Raw genomic sequence first — 23626 nt, forward strand, 5'->3', positions numbered from 1 at the left:
TTGGCTGAGATACTGCTTGAGCTAAGCACATATTGGTAGTGTGTCATTTCACCCAGACAAGACACAATCAGGTTGGGTGATGCAGTAGAATGATGTTTCTTTTTTATTAAAATCTTGTAAAATAGTCAATTAACCTGCTCCTTAAACCTAAATTCCTCAGGAGCTGGCACTGTTCCCCCCATCTTTATAATCTCTCTTGGACCATTGGGAGCTGTTACTGGTAACTCATTATTGGCCAGAGAGGTGCAAAGAGATTCTCAGGGATCTCGCAGTGCAGACTGCAGGGGAACGTTGCTGAGACAGGTGAAGATCATTTGTCTGCAATTGAACTGAGCACCTTGCACATTTGTTGAACTGGTGACATTGATTTCTCACCTCTGCAGAGACTGGCCTACCTAATGAAAAGGAAGGATGCTCAGTGCTCTATTGCCTATAAACAGTCTTTAACAAGCTAAATGCCCTCTCTCCCCTTAGATCTCTCCTTCCCTGCCAAACTGTTTTCTTCAAATGGCCAGGAGGCCATCTGTACCTAGAAACTGCAGTTTGAAGATGCTGTTTCAGGAAGAGTGAAGATGACTGAGTACAATTCCTCCCATTTAAATACCTGTTAGAGGATGTGAACTGCTTTTGTGGGGTTGCAGACAGAACGGAGACTAGGAACGAAATATTTCCAGCAAAATTTTAGCAGCTACATTGTAAATTTTGTAGTAACATTTGGATGGATAAGGGATATTCTGACCTGTGTCAGTTTTTGAGTTACAGATTTCAAGTTCTTTAAGATTATTATAGAAAAAATAAGAGTCAGGTAAGGCAGATCAAGTAAAGTTATTTGTCCTTATACTAATTGATGCTTATATTTTAAGTTCTTTTACAGAGGGAACATTTTGTGTTTGTGTAACACATCAGGCAGCTGTGTGCCCTGTAGGTTGTTATAATACCAATGCTAAATAGTAATGAAAATAAACTTCTTTTAAGTAGGATCCAGAAGAAAAAGTGAAGGAATTTATAGATACTAAACCAACAATGGCTGAATTCCAATCTCAAATCAGATACTTTTCTGTAAGTATTTATCTTCAATAAAAATGAACTGTTGAGATAAATTTTAATGAAATTAAGTGCTGAAAGCTTGTATTTGTCTTAGCAATTAGAAATGCAAATCAGAGAACTGCCCAATCATTGTGCACTGCAATCAGTGGAAGTTGCAACAGAGTCATTGAAAATAGCTTTAATTCAGGAATGCCGCTCAAGACAAAGAACATTTGGATTATCTTTAAATAAAAAGTCTGCCACAGATGTGGGCAAAATTTATTCATTCATCGAAAATGTTAGCAAGAGGTTAAGCAGACCTATCCATAACCTTGGTGATGTACGGGAAGCAATGGAAGCACTGAAGGAGATTCGAGAGAATGAGATTAAAATTGACAGGACAGTTGGACATATAGAAGAATCTTATTCTGTGCTTCATAAATATAATCTGCTCTTTCAAGATGAAAATACAGAAAGAGGTGATGGATTGGCCTATGCCTGGAAGAACCTAAACACACAGGTATTGTAGTTGTATTATTTCTCAAATCATTATTATCAACCCTCTTAATGTTGAAATGATAGACCAAACCTCTTTTCCTAATTAATTTTTTTGTTTCCTGCGTTCATTCTTTTGTGCCTGTTTTTTCCTCTTTGCCTATAGGCACAACAGGTTGAGGACTTGCTGCTGAAGGTACAGCCCGACATGAAAACAGATTTACTGAGAGGTATTCAAAAATTCCAGATTGATACTGCAGGATTTTATAAAGAATATGATGAAAAGTAGGTGACCTGTGTTGCAATGCAATTATGCTTCATTAGTGATTGTTTGAAAATGGTGTATCTAAAGGGCTTCAGAAAATAAACACAGCACAGCATCACTGTATATATTACATCTGAAAAAAGGCCTAATTTCAGATTAATATAAAATGAGCATACAGTCTTACTGTCAAAGATTCATTCCTGTAACTTCGGTGCTGGAGTCAGGGAAATTCCATAAGAGTTAATAAGTTGGGGAAAAAAAATAAACCAAATTCTCAATCCACATCAAAATGTAAAGTGCTTTTTTTGAGTCTTAACAAAGCACTTCAGGAGAGATTTAACAGTAAGTATTAAAGCAGTGTCTTGGATGTAATTGGAGATTCCAGTTCTAGGTATTTCTAAATTCACTGAGTCTTACTCAACCTTACTTTTAAACTTGCTTTATCACTTTTGAAAATGTAAATTGTGAGATATGTGTGGTTCGTTGGACACTCCTACTACAGTAGCAACATGGAAAGAAAGACAGGATTTGGCTCGCTGTGGTCTGTTACAGCTCTAGGACAATACCTAGCCTTTGAGGGCTTCCCTCTTGCTTTGGTGACAGAGGACTCCTAGGCAGCACTACTGAGAGGCCTCAGCAAGGCTGACACCCCATCCTGTGGGATCTGCTTTTGAATTGAGGCTTCACTGCTTGGTCCCTGTCTGCAGCTCCAGCTCTGCCAGAGCTATGCCTGTGCCTGTCCATGGACCCTGCTGAGCTGAACGTGGATCCCAACGCACAGACTCACTCCTGAGGTTGACCTCAGAGCAGCCCGGCTCCCACTGGACTGTGTCTCATCCTGGTTACCATCCCTAGACCTGCCCCTGACCCTGATTTACTGACTCACCTTCCATGCTTGACCTTGGTCCTGTGTAATTACTGTGTGGACTTGTCTAAAGACCTGGACTATCATTTGAACCTGATCACAACCCCGAGGGCCCTGCTTTTCCTGCTCAGGTTCTATGGGATCCTGCCTTGGCTGCCTTTGCTGACTGTGTTTCCACTTTCATCCACTGGTCCCATTTTCCTTTCCAAGCAGCCAGCCTGCTCCACTTTCTGCCCATCTGCCTGAATTTCTTTCTAGAAATAACCATGGCACAATGGCAGATGACAGAGTTCTCATCCCAAAATATTATTATGTGGCCAAGAAGTGGTCTCAGGTGTGAGATCTGGGAATTGCAGCCTGTCCTACAGCTGATCTCTCATTAGGGAAAATGACATCTTTTTCTCATATTTTTCTGACTACTTAATTATGGTTCCAGTGCCAACTACACAGTTTTCACTCCTGATTTATATACCTGATATCTTTCCCTTTTAAAAATATAAATGAAAATAGTTATTAAAATGTATTTTATAGGAGAAACAGGAAATAACAAAGATAAAACATTTGTAGATCGTTTTTAGCTGTTTGTAATGTTTATGGTAACAGAGATGAATTTTTTAATTAGAAAATAAATTGGGCTTTCTTTCAGCGACTATTGAATATGTGACCTTGGCACACTGATTATGTGCTGCATTTTCTCTTTTAGTGTCTTGTGAAAGTTTGTAGAAAGAATGCTTAAAACTATTAAATAGTGTTCAGTTAGTACGGTCTGGGTTCTGTTGTGCTTCTTTGTGAAACCTGTAGGGTTGATAATTTCACTGAATTTGTTTTGGTTTTAACAGGGGCCCCAGTGAGGAGAATATTCCTCCCCATGAAGCAAGTGACAGATTACAGATCTTTCAAGCCAAATTTAATGAACTATGGAGGAAGTATCTCTCTCTTTCTGGTGGGGAAGAATTATTTGGTCTTCCCATCACAGGTAGTTTCTCAGGGGATAAGGATACCTGTTTCTAGGCTATTAAATTTTTCTTGTGATTCCTGCTGAATGCATTCAGTGCTGGATTCATTGCAGAAAAATTCCTTGCAGTAAATTATTACTGTCTTTCCTATGAAAAGCAGCTGTGTGAAACTGGCTCTCAGTGTGCACATACATAAACATCAGGTGTAAAAATACTGCTCTGCACTGCTCTGTGTGTCTTGGGGTCCAGATGCTTAGTTCTCTTGCTTTTTCTCTTCAGAGCTAAGCACATCTCCTGCCAGTATTCTGCTCCGTACAAATTTGGGAAACTTGTTGCCAAAGTACTCAAATTGTCCCTGCTCCAGGTGCATAATGAATTCCCTTGGGCTGTGCAACTGATCTGTAATGTCCTTATGTCTCCTAGTCAGACACAGTTCCTTTGGAAGACTGTGGTGTGAACTAAAGTTACAGCAGGATGTATGATAAGCACTTTAATTTGTGCATACTAAATTGAGTATATTTTCCTGTCTGAGGACATATGCAGTAATCCAAATATATTTAACCAGGAATTCCAAAAGATATGAGAGAAAGTAAATAAAACATTTCCGTTAAGGATGCCCATTTTAAATACTTTTATTGTCTAATATATTCTATATATCTCATTTGAAAGCACACCCCTTATCCCCAAACTCTGCCTCTTAAGTAAATAGTGTAAATTGACATAGGGGATATTTTAGTTCTTGTCTAAAATAGTGTTGTGTTCCTTTGCCATTTCATCCACTTTTTCAATATTGTTTCCCTCACTTATAAGATTACATCTACTGCTATAGAAGAATATTTATTTAAAAAAAATCAACAATCTACACAATTACTGTGCATCAAAATCTGATATTCTTACATAATTTAACTGGAAAAGTTTGTCTTGTTAGACACTATCTAGAAAACTGCAAGTCTGATTTCATCAATATATTAACATTATTAGAAGTGTGTTGATTCTTATGTTCATGAATACATTTGACATGAATACCTAATTAACAGGCACAAATTTCCAATTTTACCATTTGAAACAGAGTATCCTGAACTTCACAAAATTAAACGTGAACTTTCGTTGCTTCAGAAACTTTACAGTCTTTATAATACAGTTACTGCTAGTATCGATGGATACAATGAAATGCTTTGGAATGATTTAAATATTGAAAAAATTAACAGTGGACTTCTGGATTTTCAAAGCAAGTAAGTTGTTTTCTGTTGAAGTGCATGCAATTTTTATTTCTAGCTCTGTTTTTTAATTAGCTTGTGAAAATTGCTCAGAGTGGCCAAAGAATGTTGGTCCATCTCAAGCTCAGACTTACTCAAGTGTTGGGCACAGCTGCACTGTGGTGCAACATGCAGCTGGTTCATGAGTCACTTCAGGCTTGTTGAGGTATATTGACATGGTAGGCTGTAGCTTATTTAATAAATAAAGTGCACAAACCTGTGTCAAGGTGGTTGTAAGTATAAATAACTTTCATAGCTGATCTTATACAGTACCTTCTCCGTGATTTAGTTTACAGCTAATTAACTGTTAGTCTATGATATTAGGTGGGATTTTGAACCTACTGTTTACTTCTGCACATTTGTCTAAATTGTAATTGTTATTTCAAGAAGGGTAGCTAGCCACACTAAATTCTGAGGGGTTATTTATGAGGTTTGAGAGCAATAATGCTTTCCACAAAAAACTGACTGAACTTTTAGTCAATTATTTGAAAAAAACCCACCAAACAACCTCTTTAAAAATCAGAATAGTAAAAATTAATGTATGTGAAGTACATATATATATATATATATATATAATATATACTTCTGCATTTGGAAAATTCAAGTCTTCATCTTGAATTTCAGGAGAATTTTGGAATCTGCATCATGATTTTTTTCTGTAGTTAATTATATTTTACAAGCTGTAGGACTTTTTATGCTTCCTTCTCCAGAACCCTGAAGGAAGCCATTGCACGGCAGTAGTTTTCATTTATGTGTTTCTCTTTGAACTTCATGTGTGACATTTTTGTTTTTCCTCTCAAGTGTCAAGCTATGTTTGGAGCAGGGTGACTACCAATAGGCAGTAAATGTTTTTTTTTTTTTGCAATAAATGTCTAACCCGGTACTATCCTTCTTTTGGCAGTCTGCTAGCATTATTGCATCGAGCAATGCTCTTTTAAGCCAGAGAAATTGAAACAATGTACAGAGGGTACTCACAGAAATAGCTGAGATGGTATGCTGTGTTATGAAAGAAGCAGGAATGCTGGAAGTGCAATTACTGCTTTAGACTAATTGTAAAGATCTGCATAGTTCTTTAATGTAATTTTGTTTTGCTACCCCTTGTAACAATAGTAATATAATAGAAAACGTCTAATCATGGAAAAAAAAAATTAAAAAAAAAATAACTGTAGGTAAAAATAAATCCAATTAGAAAGAGATAAGAAGGACAAATATTTAGAGAGCATTATAGAAGTTTATAATAACAGTTGGAGAGAAGTTTCCCTTTGTATTTTACTGTAATACAGTGTAAAGAGAATGTCCAGTAAGTTTAGGACAGAAATGTAAACCTGATCAACGGAGTAGTTTTTTAACATAGTGTGCAGCTCATGGAATTTGCTTTTAGAAGATATTACTGAGACTAAGGCAAAAGAAAAAGTTATTAGAATTAAAAAAAATAGCCATTTTCATTACCAAGTTAAGAGATCCCATTTCTAATAGCCATCCCCAGAGAAGTTTATTAGAATTGTTCCTGCTGAGCCTCAGGATAGAAGATGTCAGGAACTGCCCCTTAAAGCCTTCTTGATACAAGACAGAGTATAAATTTTCCATTCTGCAATGTTTTCCTCTGGCATATTTAATGCTATCTACTGTTGGATTCAAGATGAAGGACTATAGCAGTTATTGTAGTGCCATGACAGTGTGCATATGTTCATCTGCCTCTTACTAGCAAGCAGTGAAGAATTTGCACATGTTCCAGCATTGTGTGACAGATCTGTCTGATTTTGAACTGTGAAAAACGGAGATTTTTTTGGAAGGAATTTGTCATTATGGGCAGGTTTTATGCAGCTTTTAGTTTCTGGAATTGAGCTGTAAGAGAACTGCTGTCAGTCTTTGGTCCATAGCTTTGGCAGACAAAAATTGGCATGACTGGTTTAGAAGCAAGAGGAGCTGTGACAATTCACAGTGCAAGAGGTTCTTTATTTTTAATTTCTTTTCATCTTAAATTGTGCATAAAGGAAAAATTTTGCTTTGAATATCTTTCATACAAACCAGGTATGAATTAAGACTTCTTTGATTGAAGCAGAAGTGTTTTTCTCTTTGAAAGTAGACTAGTTTTAGTTTAGGATATACTTTATTTTGCTTGGAAAAGTTATGTTTAATCCTTTTACTGCTTTTCAAAATCAGGTGCACTTACAAATTTTACTAAAACAATAACACTGCAGGAACTTAATTTCAGATATGGGTTTGTACATGAAATTAACTTCCTTTAATTCAAACTGAAATAGGATCCAAACCATTCTGGTGTAATTTGTGCTGTCTTTAGCAGTGTTTCATGCCTGCAGTCACAAATGACCCACCATACAAAATATTGCCAGCTTGCAACTGGATTATTATTTAGATTCTACTGGTTAACTCATTGAAAAATGGCAATATATTGTACTATTAAGTGGTGAATGGTGATTATTAAGAATAAAATATTTTTTCTTTCTTTTTGTGCTTTTTAAAGAATCCGAAAGTTGCCAAAAGCATTGAAGGAATGGCAAGCTTTTCAAGACCTAAAAAAAAAAATTGATGACTTCACTGAGACCTGTCCTTTGCTTGAAATGATGAAAAACAAAGTATGTTCAGCATAATAATTTGGAGATAAGAGTCTCTTGAGAAACTCTAGTGAAGGCCATGCTATATGACTATAAGATACTTTCCATAATTCTTTTTTATAGATAAAAGCAGCTGTATTTTTAGCAAAAAATCTAGTTAGGCTTAGTTATAGAAAAATAAAAGACTTTGTAATGTGATTAGAAGAACTACTAATGCTTTCAATGGAACGAAAATCAAGACTCTCCTATTTGTTTAACAGATGCAGTGCAAAAGTATGTGATCATTCTAGTCCTAAAATTAATACAATGTTAAAAACCCCATCCCTATGGACTTTTCTAGGCAATGTTGCCAAGACACTGGGAAAGAATTGAACAAGTAACTGGGCATCACTTTGATGTTGACTCTGAAAATTTTGCTTTAAAAAACGTAGTGGATGCCCCTTTATTAAAACATAAAGAAGATATTGAGGTACATGTACTTTCCTGTTTTGTTTTGTTTGTTTGGGGTTTTTTTTGGTAATTATTAACTTGTGATCTGGGAGTCTGTGCTTTTGAAATCCTGTTTCTAGTCAGCTTTGTAGCATTAAAAAAAAAGTGTTTTAGTTGGAGAATTCCTTTGAAAAAGTGGGGTTTGGTATTGGCACTGATGGTTAGTTTATTTCCCTTTTATTTAGGAGAAGATTTAAATATGTACACAGTATTACACTAATCCTTCCATAGGAGGACTTCTGTTGGTTTAAGAGTAGTGTGATTCTGTCATGCTTCTTATTTAGGGTCTGCCTGCTTATATATTCTTTTCTTCCCTTTAAATTTGTAACCAGAGAGAAGAAAATAGTTGATGTAAGATTGATCCTGTTAAATGCTAAAAATCCTTGGAACACAGTAGAAGTGGAGGATATGGGAATAAAGGAGAATGAGGTTGTTTTGTATTTCAAAAGTGACTCTTGACAAGAGCACAAATACATGAGAAGGCATAGGGAGTGTGCACAAGCTACAAAGCTATTGTCTCCTCAGTTTTGGGGACAGTAGTTATCTAGCAAGTGCCTTGGCTTCATGCTTGTTACCTTTTACAAGAACAAAGCATAGCTAAAACTAAAGAAGTAAAACCCCAACAGTTTCTAACTTCAGTTCTGTGGTCACTTAGCTAAATCTGTATTCCTTCTACAGTAGTGACCTGTTTTGTCTTGTTCCACAAATGAGCATTTTTAAGGGAAAACCATGAAATCAAACCTCTGCTGTACCCAATTCCCAGAAAAGAATTTAAGCCTTGTGAACGGTTCATAGTTCCAGCCTTACACTCCAGAAAACACTTGAAACCTGTGATAGAATCCGATGTACTCCTGAACCGGAATTTGGGATCCAGTCTGAGTATTTGATCCTTTTCTCTCTGATGCAATAACCAGCTCTATGACAGTCCTGTCCTCACTGTCTTCAAGAAGTAGCAGACAGTTATGTTGTCTCTCTACATGCTGTTCTGGGAATATTTATTGGTTTTGATTGGTAATGTTTATTTTCTTTAAACCCCTCTGCCAGTTTATTTGATTTCAAATATTAATATGTACCGAGAGGAAAAATCTTCCTGCAGATTCACTGACTCAGTGAATTTCGTGTGTATAAGGTGCTAGTAGTAGTGAAGATGGAGTATAGCCCATAAAATGTACCTGTTACAAGTAGTACTAGAATATAATCTTGTTTGAAATATAGTAACTTTGAGGTGTTTTGATGTGTATTTTCATTAGCTTGAACTCACACTGAGATCTGGATCAATCCAATACATTTTAATAGTCTTTATAAGTGTGCTTTATAATAGTCTTAGAGGAATGTAATTTACTATTTTAATTTTATGCAGGATATCTGCATCGGTGCTGTCAAAGAAAAGGATATTGAAGCAAAATTGCAGCATGTCATCAGTGAATGGAATGCTCATACTTTCAGTTTTGGCCAATTCAAAACTCGAGGAGAGCTTCTTCTGAAAGGATCAGATATATCAGAGAAAGTAGCTTTGGTGGAAGACAGCCTCATGATACTGGGGTCACTCATGATCAACCGGTACAAGATGACGTAGTAAATGCATATATTGTGTAAATCTAATCACCCCCCAGAGAAAACAATTATCATCTTCAGTTCTTCCCTTTGATTCATGTTCATGCAGGTATAATGCACCATTTAAGCCCACTATACAACAATGGGTTCAGAAACTGACCAATACTGCAGAGATAATTGAAAACTGGATTACTGTACAAAACCTCTGGATTTACCTTGAAGCTGTGTTTGTTGGTGGAGACATTGCAAAACAATTACCTCAGGTATATTGCTTTATAATAACAATATATTGTACCAGGAAATTAGCCACATCATGGGTGGTTTTTTGCCTGCATAGTTTATTTTGAATGCATATAATTCATATAAGATTTGTGGGCTGTGCATAGGCAATTCAGAAGAAGCTTTGCCAAACTAGAATCTGTCTAGTTAAATTGCTTAGAACTTGGTGAAACCTACAGGAACACAACTGTTTGTAATTCAAGCTCAAATGTTCCTGCTTGCAATATTAGTGGGTTAGTACACTTAATGGCATGAAACTGATTTATCGCTTTTGCCGTATGTACAAATATCTCTTTCCTCCCCTGTGCACACATTTATAGGTTGTAAGCTGTAATAATGGAATGACAGATTTTGTATATGAATTCTGTACTTGCTAGGACTCAGTTTAATGAAGTCCCACAGAGAGATGCTCCCAGGCTTGGGAACTGTATGTGTGCTAATCTGTGTGAACCATTGCAACCTCTTCAAAAGGCAGTGATGACCTTTCAAGGCAGCAGCTGCACAAGAGTTAAGGAATGAACTGAGCAGGAGAGAAATAGCAGAAAAAAATCATTCTTTTTGCTGTGTCTGCTAATGAGGGGTTTTCATGTAGTTCTAATACACCACAGTTCAGTTGCTCTGGATCAAATGGTAATTTAACAAAACAGCTATTAACGGGAAATTATTAGATATTAATTTATTTCAGGCCACATATTTTATAATTGAAGCCTTGCAATAACCCAAATTAAGATTAATTTTTGTAAGTTAAATAAAGCTTTCTTAATTGTTGTTTAGATAACCATTTTTTTTTTTTTAGTTCATGAGATATATTTATGTAGTTAATGTTTATTAGAGAGTTAATAAACAGCTTTTGCAGATTAAAAAAAGCTGCTAAAGCTACTTCTTCCAAGGATGACAGATACGTGAACCAATGTTCTGGAAAAAACAAATGTAGTGACTGTTTTTAAAGAAGGAGGAGAAGGAACAGCTTGGTGGAGGAGTAGTGAGGAGTGGGGCTTAATTGCAATTTCTGGATGAATACTGCAACAAGTAACTGTTAGCATCTGGAAATTAGCAAGGAGATTAATAATGTTCATTCAACATGAATTTGTTAGGAGCAAAACATGTTGAACAAATCTAATTTATTTTTAGGGTGGGCAAGGGGCTTTGTGGATAGAGGAAAAACACTAATTGCCATACATTGTGGTAGGCTTTTGCCATTGTCTCTGATAGTACTACCAGAAAATGAATTTTAGCTTGCTGGTTTGTAAAATGCAGAAGAGTGGAATGCATAAGCATCAATAACTAATAACTAGAATATTGTACCTGGTTTTGGCCAAAGAAACACACAGACAAATTTGAGAGAGCACAGAAGAGGGTGGTAAGAATGAGGAACTATCCAGGAAGGATGAGGCACAATAAAAGATTCAACAAACTAGACTTGTTTGGCTTGAGGAAAAGTGAAAACTGAAGAGAAGATGTGATAAGCTTTTTTAAATATAAGGGTTGTTCTCAACAGGAAGAAAAAACCCATGTTCTCAGTGTCTGATTAAAAGAGAGTCACCAGTGTCAAAGATTGCCTGGACAGGCTTCTAAATCTCCATCACTGAGCATCACTAAACACGAGACAGATAGATATTTTGGGTATGATCCTGCCTTGTGACAGACAAATTGCTTTGGATCTTCTTCTAGCTCTCAGGCGATTTATGATTTCATTAACATTTCATTTGTTTTAGGTGAAGAAAGAGTTTTTAATGTAAATATACCCAGTGTATAAAAATATTTTTCAGCTCCCAGTCTGAGATTTTTTCTCTGTTCACCTGCAACACTTGTAATGTACAAATGTAGCAGCTTCAGACTGTGTATACTGGTTTTGTTCCTCAAGTATTGCTGCTAACAGCTTACATGACTTTGTGTATTGCTGTTAGGAAGGCTATAATTTCTGAGGAAGCTGCTTTTTGAGTTTTCTCATGTGTGTTGGAATCCTTTTATGTGGACAATTTTGGTGCCCAACATGAAGTAAAACATTTCCGGAGCTTTCCCATTGTACTCTTTCTCCTGCAATTTGAAATCTGGTCAATAATAAGCATGCCTATAAATATTCGTATGTTAGTCCTGTAAAGAAGACTTGAACAGCAAGGGCAATATTAAACTGCTACCTTGTCTGACAGAATTATTTAATTTTTAGAATATGAAAAACAAGAAGAAAAGCTAATGCATTTATCATGTATTTCAGGAAGCCAGAAGATTTCAGAACATTGATAAATCGTGGCAGAGAATTATGCAGAGAGCCCATGAAACATCAAACATTGTGCAGTGCTGTATTGGAGATGAGACTTTGGCACAGCTGTTACCACATTTGCTGGAACAGTTGGAAATCTGTCAGAAATCACTGACTGGCTATTTGGAAAAAAAGCGGTTAATATTTCCAAGATTTTTTTTTGTATCTGACCCTGCTCTTCTGGAAATCCTTGGTCAAGCATCTGATTCTCACACTATTCAGGTACAAGTAATATAGCAATAGTGTTCTTATGGTCGATATTACTAAGTGAGGACCATGGAGGATTTTGTTGTTTATTTGAGAGAATTTCTTTCACTTATGGAAAGATTTATGGACTATTCTAATACAGCATTTAAAGACCAAGTGGCAATGCCATATCAGATCAGTTTATGGAGGGTTTTTTTTCTGATTCTCTTGTAGGCACATTTATTAAGTTTGTTTGACAATGTTAACCGAGTGGGATTTCATGAAAAAAACTACGACCAGATTTTACTGTTTGAATCTCAAGAAGGAGAGCAGGTCAATATTATTGAACCAGTTTTAGCTCAGGTAATGAAAGTATATATTGCAGTTTTTCATTACTTGATTTAAAGTAGATTTATGTTTTAGAGGCCAACAGTATTGCATCATGCTGTTATTTGACTAGCTGAATGAAAACCTCCCAATGTGAACAGCAAGAGCAAAAAGTAGAAAGGACAGGACATTTGTGTCAGTTTGTAACGATTGCTTTACCTGTTTTCTCAGCAGTAGTGCTGTGAAGTGCCAAATCCATCACATACCTCTAGAAGGGCAGTGGAGCAGAAAGAGGAAAGGAATCTTTTAAAAATCAGGGAATAACAAATATGGAAATGGGATTACGAATGATTGGGAAAAAAGTCACGTAGAACTCTTGCTCCTTGTGAATTATTTATAAACTAATTCTTTAAAAGTACTTTCTTGTTTATTTCAGGGCAGTGTGGAATTCTGGTTAGGTCAGCTGCTGAATGGGATTAGGAAAACAATCCACACCATCATTAGACAGGCATCAATGGCCATTAATGATTCAGAATTTAAGATGTATGACTTTCAGGCAATGTTTCCTGCACAAATAGGACTTCTGGGAATTCAAATTATCTGGACCAGAGATGCAGAGAAAGCACTGAACAGTACCAAAACTGACAGAAAGGTAGTATTTAATGAATCTTTGGGGATTTATTAGAAGCATTGCTTGTAACAGTACATATTGTGAGAAGTTAAAAGTAACATGTAGGAAAAAGCACAAAGTACTAGTTAATTAACCAGAATTACAAATAAGCTAACGGGAAAACAGAATAATAAAAAATGTGTTAAGAAGTCACTCCTCCTCATTATCCCCCAGCATGTGCTTTAGAGTTGTTCCTAATCCTGTGATTTTCTCTGTTGTTTTGTTAGTGCAGTCATCTTGGGAAGGGACAGTTTCTTAATTTGGGAATATGGGAAATCTTATCCTGTTACTTTCACAAAATCAAATTTGGAAAGAAATAAGAACTCCTGAACTTTGGGGAAGTAACTGTGCTTTGTGGACATTGGTCTACTCTATCCAAATGTATTACATCCTTCAGCTGATGATCTCTTTTTCTGGGGAAGGGGAAGAATAGAAACCATTTCAGGAGGTGTTGGTTTAATCTCAAACATGTGGAGAAGATGCCGTTAGCAACCAAGGTGTTATTACTAACAGTGAATCTATGAAGGAGGAAGGGGAGGATGTGAACTAAAGGGTTGCAAACTACCATTTATCAGGAACATACAGTGAGATTGAACAAAGAACAAGTAACAACATCCTACCACAAAAGTAAATGGAGGGCAACTGTACCATGCTGTACTTCGATACTGCATGAAAGCAAGGGCTTAGACTATAGAGAGAACCATTTACTGCTACTTTTTCTGCAGTGTTCAAAATTTAAAAACGGCATAAACCTGCTTTTAGTCCACTCCAGCTCATAGAATAACTAGGTGCAAAGATTCTTTTGCATTAACAAGAAAACAACTTTTGTGGTTGTTTGGGCTGAACTGCATGTGTGTGTTTGGGGGGGCTGTGGAGGTTATTTAATTCTCTGTTAGTTTTAACAGAGTTTTTAGCATTTTTTTCCTCAGCAAACCATGTGAGTTGTAGACTCTGCATGTATTTACAGAAAGCTAGTGTGATTGTTCTTTCACACATTTGGAAAAGAAGTATAAATGAGCTGCTCTTTCTTAAATCTCAGTGTTTTTTGTTGTGTAGCAGGAGCATCACTGACAGAGACTGATGCTGTTTACGTAAGTCAGTATTGTATTGTTGGTATTGTATTTTGTGGAACTTTGTAATAGATTTGGTACCACAAAATAAATTAGTATTTTAGCATCAGCATCTAAAATTATACTACATTTTCTCCCTCCTCTGGTTAAAGGACGTCACAGATCTTCAGGTTCTTGTTCCCCCTAAAGAGTAGATACAGCTTGGGCTGATCTATAATACCCAAAATCATTGACTGATGGGTCTGAATATATGCAGGGATGCAGTCAGCTGAAAATGTAATGTATAGTAGAAGGAGCAAGAGTCTTGGAATAAAATCTTACAGTGTGACCTGTTTATCTAGATATAACCTTATTGTACTCTGTTGGGTAAGAATGTGTGGATACAATATTGCTGTTAGCAAGGAATTTTCCTGCTTCTTTCTAAGCTGTGAGATACTTTTCTCTCTCACGAAGATATTTGCAGAAGTTCTGTAAACAATGAACACCTGTGACCTTGTAGAGCTTTGTTTATGGTACAGTAGAAAAATATTTTGACAATGGATATTTAGGATTTTAGCCAATCACCCCAGGGGGGTGGCTGATCCTTTGTCCAATTAGACTATGAAGAAAAAAGTCTATAAAAGAGTTTGTAAAATAATTAAGTAAATCAATCTTGCTGCACAATTCCTGCCTGCTGGATCTTCTCTCCTCCTCCCTATGGCTGCCGGACGCAGTAATATTTTGCGGCGTTAATAAGAATGCATGAATGGAAAGCAGCCTGCAAATCCAAGTTTAGGATTCCAAGCCTAATAAATACAAAGCAGAATATGGACATTATAAGCCTGGATGTTTTCAAAATTTTTTTGGTTTTTACTTTTTAATTCTAAATACTGGAAGAACAAATGGTGTTCGTATTAATATGATCATTCTTGCTTGTGGAAAAGGTAATGCACACAACAAATCAGAAGTTCTTGGAACTTTTAAATGATTTGATTGACATGACAACACACAATCTGACAAGAATGGAGCGCACAAAATATGAAACTTTAATCACCATTCATGTGCACCAGAAGGATATCTTTGATGATTTGGTAAGTTTTGGAAAATCTTCAAGGGGCTTTCTGTATGTTAGGTCTCGCACATATAAAAAAATTATAAGCAGATCTTAGAATCTATTCTCTTTGAGTATCTCTGACATGACTGCTGTGATAGAGCATATCAGATTTATTCTGATTTAATATAGATGTCATGCAGTGAGAAGGGTGAATTATATAGGTGTGCTCATAGGTTTAGACTTCAGTTCTTAAAATGGTTGTTTATACTTATCATGCACAAATTCACTGTGAGCAAAAAAGTTTAGCTTTTAAAATTAACCTATCTTCTCAACTTGAAGATTTAATGCATTGATTGAAATGTAAATGTAGAAAATCTCCCTTTAGTATTCCCATCAATCTTGTGATTTCTAACCCAACCTATGTGTTGATGTAAGGTAATAATTATTCAAAGGTAAAAGCAGTGAGGCTTCAATATTTGAAGAGGGTAGCAACAATAAATACGACAGATATTTTAATTTTTTTTATAACTGAGTTGCCTCAGACTTCCTTTAGATAAGTATGTTGAATAAATGAAAGCATAATTATAAAAATGGAAGTAAAATAACTTCCAAAGGGCTTGAATGATGCAATTCATTCAATAATTCAATAATGCAATACTGCATTGCTTAATTTATGCATATATGTTAGGAAGATAAAAATCCAGTTCATGTGTAAAGAAAAATGGAAAATAATAAGGAAAAGTACTGAACTCTAGAAAGAAAACTACTGGCTTCTAAGATAAGTGTGGGGTTTTATCCTCTGCCTGTAATTTTTAATTTATCTTCATAACTATTTCCTTAATTAATTTAATGTCACATTGTAATAAAATTATGTAAAATTGGTTAAATTTAAAGGTCCTGTATATGAAATAAAAAGTCAGGAGCAAGTCCAAAACTGGGGAGAGGGTTCTTAAGTGGTATATGTAATAATATCCTTCTCTCTTAAAACATTCTATTCTCTGCTGAACACATCCTTTTGTGATTGAGATAAAGGAGAGGGAAGTGGCTGAGGTTCCAGAACCTCCTCTTCACCTTACACCATGTTTTCAAGGCCAATAACCAGGGCAATGTGGTTATTGTAAGAGGCCAGTGATTTTGAGATCCAGCGCCAATAATAATGAAACAAGATCTATTAATTACCACAAGTCTAAATATGTGCCTGGCAAGTTCATACTGAGAAACACAACCCAAATAAACAAGCACATAGATGTCTATACAATGTGTTCAAGTATTGTCCACAATTTGGTATTTCTGTGAGTAATGGTGCAGATGCCATGCAGGACAGACAGTATTGTTAATTTTTTATGTTTTCCATGACTTTTTCAATATCTCTGTAAGACACAATTCATAATCTCTGTGCAAAATTCAGAGGAAAATCAAAGTGGACAGAAGTTTCAGAGCATGTCATAGAGACAGGTTTGAAAAGATAATTCTGGATATCTTGACTCCTGACAGATTTTGTGCTCATTCTTCAAGGTAATGAATTTATATGAAGTAGGCCTTTTTTTCCTGTACTGATTCATTTCTGTGTTAATGATCTTTCTTTTCCATGATAGGTCCGCATGAACATTAAATCTCCGTCTGATTTTGAATGGCAAAAACAGTCTCGATTTTATTTTCTGGAAGACTTGGATAAATGCATTATCAAAATCACTGATGTAGAGTTCACCTACTGCAATGAATACTTAGGGTGTACAGACAGGCTTGTTATAACTCCCTTAACTGACAGGTATTTATAAAAGAAATGAAGTGAATAGTATTGGAGCTAAGATTTGATTCCTTTGACTTAATTCTTTTAACTTTCACGAGCCAGAATTACTTAGGTTGCACTATAGTGCTGCAATATCGCTGGTGAACAGCAGAGGCCAGTGCTTATATATTCAGCTATTGAAAGCAGGTTGAATTTGAGTGTTTGCTTGAGCGTTGTGATTGGCGTTGAAAAACTTACTTGTTCTCAAGATAAATGCACCTGAACACCATACACTTCACCAGCCTAAACAGAGTCAATCTAAGCACCAATATATTGCTGCCTTCAATAAGCAAGTAGTTGCATGAGAATTTGGTATTACAGCAAGTGATTAATTTGAAGTCACCCTGTAGGAAAAAGCAGTAACACAGGACATACCATTGGATAACTAGCACAAGTATGGTTTTAAGCAAGGCCTATGGGGAACTGCAGGACTATAAACATAGAAAAACTCTGAGGACAAACATAAGGAGAACTTTTTATTGCTTGATTGTTAGTTACACAGCACAGTACCATTAGTTGCCTATTTTCCTGAAGTACTTGGTTAGTCCAGGCAAGAGACAGATATATTTGCTATGCCAGAGCTTGTTCTTTTATATGTGGATATGAATGTCAAAATACTTTGCATGGTCGATCATTTATAGGATCATAGCATTATAGGGTGTTTTAGATTGGGTGGTTTGGAGGGCTTCAAAGATCATCTGGTCCCAACCCCCTTAGGTTGGGACATTTCCCAGTAGACCAGTTTGCTAAAAACCCCATCTAGAGTTAATTTTGGAATTTTCTTTGCATTGTCTGTGCTACTAGCTTTTATTTACTAATGAAAATTCAGATTTTTTCCTGAAAAAAAATTACTCCCTGTGAGCTATTTAAGAAAGCCAGACCCCTGCGTGTGGATACCTGGCTTTTAATAAATAACACACATCTCCCAAATTCTATGTTATGCACTACTGTTCCTATGTTAGACAGAGGTTTGTTTGCAGCAGTACACATGCACTTGATAAGTGGCTATGGTTGCACTACCACACTGACAATATTTTTGCCCACCAGGAGAGCCAATATCAAGAAAATGTTGTCGTTCAAAATTTATTCACAGAATTGAAAATCCAACATGGTCATGGCACCAAGCCTGCCAGTGTTCAAAAGGTGTTTGGACAATGCTTTCAGGCATGTGGTGTGGTTTGTCCTGTGCAGAGGCAGGAATTGGACTAGAACTGGACATTGGATATATTATGATTCTACAAGGTGCTGTGTCACATGAGATTGAAAATTAGCACAGGGTGACATGGTTGAAGAAAGCAAGCCTTTTAAATAAGTTTAAACTATAATAATAATAATAATAATAACCACAATGATGGAGAGAACAGGCATATCTCTCTTTGGACAACCCTGGAAGAGCCTAACAAAGCTGCAGGGATTGGAGGCTGTCCACTATCATGTTGAAAGGGTATTTGAAGAAGACATGTTTCCTAGTGTTAGCATGGGAAACTTATGTACCTAAGCAATGTTGCACAACAACAGGTTTTATTCCCTTTGTGGGCTTTTTCCATTTTAATATTTGTAATACTGCTATGTGGAGTTGTCTGAGCTTCTGAAAATTTTCAGGTAATGGTGTCTTTGTTCTGTTAATCAGTTTGGAGTCAAATGCTGTTTAGCTAATGATTTCACGTTCAGAGAGATTCCCTAAGCACATTATGAATACACACAGTTGGTAGTACATTGCATGATGATAATGGCACTGAAACTGAATGCTCCTACACTTCATATCAGACACAGTCCATGTCATGGCATACACCAAAAATGAAATGGAAGGTCTATATAAAACTTGTGCTGTGTATTCAGTTTGTCCTTACCTCATTTTCAGTAGCAACATTGTTAGGGAGTGCTATTTTTTATGTGTTAAATGACTGCCTGTTAACTGATCACTGAGTAATAAGATGATAAAGCATTCTTACTGCTATATTAGAAGGAGTATTCTGTTGTTTCATAAGAAGTCATATTAGGTGCTATCATTTGGGTTTTTTTCCAGTGCCCATTTTATCTCCCCACATATATAATAAAGCTATTGAGTTTCACAGTGCTGAAATGTGTTTGCTGTGATTTTTGACCATTGGAGACTAGAGCAACAGGCTTTCTACACCCTTCAGTAACCTCCAGACCATTAGGGGAGGCTGAGACTTAAACCTGAGGATCTCAACCCAGGATGGAGACTGAAGCAGAAGATGATCATAGGACTCATGGATTCCTTCTCTTTCTCCATTGCCCATTGCAATCTTCCCTCTCATCCATTACCCTCCCGGAACTCAAAGACCTCATGTGACTGGCAGCAATGCTATGGTTTGGCTGCTACAGAAATGTCAAGAACAGGAGGTGCTTTCATGCTCTGTGCCTTCCTACTGCCAGATCAGAGAGCCCATCTTGAATGCTCTGAGGAGAGAGTAGGAGGGAGGGGGAAAAGGCAGAAATCCAGTGGCTCTGGGTGCTGCAGAATGAGGTTAAGTCACGGAGGAAGGGTGTATAGTAGTCTGAAAAAATCACAATACTATAGTATTTTGGTATTCAGCATTTAGAATTAGCCTGTGGATTTCCTGGGCTGTTGCGGTCATGGCTGTGTTGGATGAATGCTTTTCTGCAGGTCAAGCAAAGTTGGTCCTGGTAACTCAGCTGCACAGTGTGCAAAGAGGGTGACTGAGGACTCACCGTATGGAAGTACAACCACTTCTGCCCCCTTCCCCAGCTCTGGATAATATAACTGTTGTGGTTGCATTGATGGACCTCAAGTAATTAATGGAAGGAAAAGATTCACAGATCTGTTTGTTCTGTCTTTAGGTGTTACATCACTCTGGCACAGGCCCTGGGCCTGAGTATGGGTGGTGCACCAGCAGGACCTGCCGGGACAGGGAAGACAGAGACAACTAAAGACATGGGCAAATGCCTGGGAAAGTATGTTGTTGTTTTCAATTGTTCAGACCAAATGGACTACAGAGGACTTGGTCGTATTTATAAAGGTAAGAAAGTATCTCCTTTGTTCATTTTAGAGTCATAAACTTTTGTCCCTTCAGTAGTGAGTTAGCAATGATTTGGAGGGCATTTTCATTCCGTTTCCTCTTCTTTCCAGGCACTCATCAACTTTACCTGATATTTGATTTTATTTGATTTTTCCCCTTTTTTTCCTGCATGCTTTCCAGTATTTTTTTCTGTTCAAATATTATTGGATGGTGTTTCCTATGTATGTCTACTTTTCCTTTTCCCTTTTAATCCTACTGGTTTTTTAATGCCTCTATCCCACCCATCTCATGTGGAGAGGATTTATATTTATTATTTGCCAGATTTGTGTTGAACAAGACAATCAAATGTGAAGCTTAATGATATCGTGCAAGGAAGGGAAATATGCAAAATGTTGCAGTGTCTCATTTCAAACCCTGGGACTCTCTTGAGACCAGGAAAATGAGACAGTGGTCAAATTCTGATAACTCTTCATGATAAACAAAGCTTTGAATTTAGTTTTGCAAAAAGTGATTAGTGATCCCAAATGTGTAGGCTCCATTATAATGGTCTGTTTTCTTGTGTATAGCTGCATTTATATATGGACTGACAGACCACAGAATGCCACCATTTTCTGTGAGTGGTGGGCTTTTAACTCTAACATAAGGTATCATAAACAAAATTTTCACAGTTGTAATAAGGCTAAAATATAATCTGGGGGTAATACTTAGTTTTAATTAAGAAGCCAACAAAGCTGGCCATGATTTTTTAAACAGAGGAACATTTCTGAGCTAGAGACTGAACCACCTATGCATGTGAATACCTTCAGTTAAGGTCACAAGTTTCTCAAAGCACCTCTTGTAACCCCCACAGCTTTCGGCCAACTTTTGATTGCACATCTTGTATCATGTGTGCAGACCTTTAGTGTCAGAGGTTTATTTTGCTCACTGTTATTGGACAGAAGAGGCCTGGGATGTCTGAATATGCTCATAGTGCCAATATACTGGGTCTCTGCTGTACCTGCAGCCATCAGTCTGTAGGGGAGATGTTAGCCTTGTTTCTCCTTGCAGTGGGTTTGTTTTTGATCTCACCAAGCTCTTGTCTTCTTCTGCTCTACTCCTTCTGTGAAAATGTTTGTATCTCTTTATGTTCACTTCTTTGTATTAAACTGTTTGTGACTTGTGTCGGTTCAGACACCTAGTTTTGTATCCTTGCTTTTTTTTCTGTCTTCTTATCCTGAGCACTTTGGCAACTTATCCTTTCCCATTTCAGATTGAGGCAATAGTGGTAATTGCAGCTTGTCGTTGATTTCTTTTATTAAAACTGGACACAATTTCTGTGTCTAAGAGCACAAGTTGAATTTTAGGGCTCAGCTTTCTTTTTCTGTTGTTTTTCTATAAGCTGACCATTTTCCATGTAATATTGTCATCATATGCTGCAGAAGAAAAGTAGTACTGTGTAATGTGTCCTTCTTCTCTGGCTGCCTCATTTAATGGCATGCTGGTGTTCAATATGAGCTAGAAAAGATGTTTATAGAACTCATCTAATTGCTGCTCAAGCAACCATGATGCCTGTGACTGCTTATCTCAGTAAATTTGCAAGTGGGATTGTAGCTTGCCTCTCAGAGAATTTGCCTGAGAATTAGGTAATAGATCCAGCTAAATAGAGCCTGAATAGGGTGGGTTTTTGCAGCATTCATCAGGCTGTTGTGTGTCTGGGAGTAAAAGTATATAAGACATTATTGCTTTAATTTGTGAAGGGACATATGAAGTCAGTTGTTTTGGACTTAGTGTCACTACTTGGAAGGACCTGGCTTGCAATCACCTTTTTTATGTCTTTAAAATATCTGCTATTTCTTGAAGAGTGGATATACTGAAATTAGGGAAGGAAATGAGCTCCTTTTGATTTAATATAAACAGCAAAGTGAGTTCAGATGAAGATTCTTTACCGCATATGAGGTCTTTAATGGAAAAAAGGGATAGTTCTTCTCAGCCGTAGAAGCACTTTCATGCAGACTGATAAGAAAGTTCTCATGAAACACACTACATATTTCAGTGCACACAATGGGAAATTTTTCAGACTTCCACGTCTGTGATAGGTTTGGTGCTCCATCACCAGTGTTTCCAAACCCAAACTTTTCGCTTTATGTGGTGGTGTGGGTCAAGTCATCAGACATTAGCAGGTTTAGCAGTGAGGAGAAAAGAGGCAGGGAGAGGTGGTGTTGGCCTGCCTGCAGGCATGTTTCCAGACTTCTTCTGTAAAGACAAGAAGTTGGATCTTCAGAAAAAAAGAAATAGAAAAATATAACTAATACAGCATATATGGTATACTATAAAATTATGATTTGAAGTTCTGGTTGGGTCAGAGTTGAGGTTTGGTCTTCCTGTTTCCCTGTTCCTATCTCTTTTGTTTTTCTGTGTTACTCAAGAAATTCATAAGCAGATGATCTAATTGATATGTTCAAGGCCTGGACTTTCATCTTTGATAGTTTTGTTTCTCAAATTTGAACCAAAATGTCGGTTGAGATACAACTTGTCACCTCAACTGGACCAGAGGTAACCTGAGAAAGTACCAGGGATGCAAGAGGGAAGATGAATTTTCAAGTTTTCTATATCAAATTCAGGGTTGTAATTGCCCATGAATAGCAAACCAGGGATACTTCATCACTGTTCCTGAGAAGTGTTGGTGGATACCCTTTAAAAAACATTTTGTCTGTGGTTGCCAGTAGATGGGTATAAAAGTTGTGTTTGCTTTGGTTCTGTTTCCTATAGTTACAGTCAAACAATTCCAGTCTTACCTGAAGTGACTTTTGGTGATTTGGTATTTAATGCAATATTTAATGTAAGATTTTATATTTATCTTAATTCAGAAGGTGAATACACAAGTCTGGCACTCTATAAATTCTTTCAGAACCAATGATTAGTTTTTAGTTTGCTGCTTCTGGGTTGCACTTTGGCTAGACAGAGCTTTGTTTCAGTGACATTTCCATTGAATTATGTCACTATGGTGCTACTCCTGTGTAAAATCTGGGGGGGGGAAAAAGAAAAATACACAGATATGCATTTTATAGTCTGAGGGGCTAATAGCTATTCTGTGAGATTCTTACATCATGTGAGAACCAGGTTTGGAGGATATCTGTACTGATTGGGGCCGGGTTGTTGCCACAGTTTTTAGATATAATTAAAGATCTCTTTAATCCTGTCCTTTGTTTTCTGCTTTTACTCCATTTCTGTGTTTGATAACCATAATATATTCAGCATGGGAGCAGAATTTAATTCACAATATGACAAAATTACATTGTCTCTTGTTTTGCAGCAGAGAGTTTGCTTGCTGTGCCTTTGCTTGTGTGTATGTTTTTAGCATACGTGTGGTTTTTTTCCTTTTTCTTTTTCTTTTTAAGCACCACTAGAATTAAATAATTTAGCAAGAACTGAATTTATTCAAAGCTGTGGGATATTGGCTTTCCTGAGAATGAGGTTTCCTAATTCCATGCAGCAGGTGGCATTACAGAACAAGTGAATTTTTTTTCCTTTCCCAAAGAAAAATTA

General features: G+C 36.7%; 1 protein-coding gene across 1 annotated transcript in view; it reads left to right on the top strand.

Annotated features, from left to right (window-relative positions):
• The window catches only part of LOC121672841 (dynein heavy chain 5, axonemal-like), a 145199-nt gene that overhangs the window by 24715 nt on the left and 96858 nt on the right, over nucleotides 1–23626 (top strand). Inside the window, exons 24-38 of the mRNA XM_042045748.1 lie at nucleotides 979–1059; nucleotides 1142–1546; nucleotides 1688–1806; nucleotides 3491–3627; nucleotides 4677–4839; nucleotides 7349–7460; nucleotides 7780–7908; nucleotides 9289–9488; nucleotides 9592–9745; nucleotides 11977–12243; nucleotides 12442–12570; nucleotides 12971–13186; nucleotides 15198–15344; nucleotides 16903–17075; nucleotides 19923–20101. Coding sequence (XP_041901682.1) covers nucleotides 979–1059; nucleotides 1142–1546; nucleotides 1688–1806; nucleotides 3491–3627; nucleotides 4677–4839; nucleotides 7349–7460; nucleotides 7780–7908; nucleotides 9289–9488; nucleotides 9592–9745; nucleotides 11977–12243; nucleotides 12442–12570; nucleotides 12971–13186; nucleotides 15198–15344; nucleotides 16903–17075; nucleotides 19923–20101 — 2611 coding nt within the window. The remainder of the gene's footprint in view (nucleotides 1–978; nucleotides 1060–1141; nucleotides 1547–1687; nucleotides 1807–3490; nucleotides 3628–4676; nucleotides 4840–7348; nucleotides 7461–7779; nucleotides 7909–9288; nucleotides 9489–9591; nucleotides 9746–11976; nucleotides 12244–12441; nucleotides 12571–12970; nucleotides 13187–15197; nucleotides 15345–16902; nucleotides 17076–19922; nucleotides 20102–23626) is intronic.

The sequence above is a fragment of the Corvus kubaryi genome, unplaced genomic scaffold (genome assembly GCF_017639235.1).
Source record: "Corvus kubaryi isolate FWS band 111438036 unplaced genomic scaffold, C.kubaryi_AGA036_p1.0 65000, whole genome shotgun sequence".
Lineage (NCBI taxonomy): Eukaryota > Metazoa > Chordata > Aves > Passeriformes > Corvidae > Corvus > Corvus kubaryi.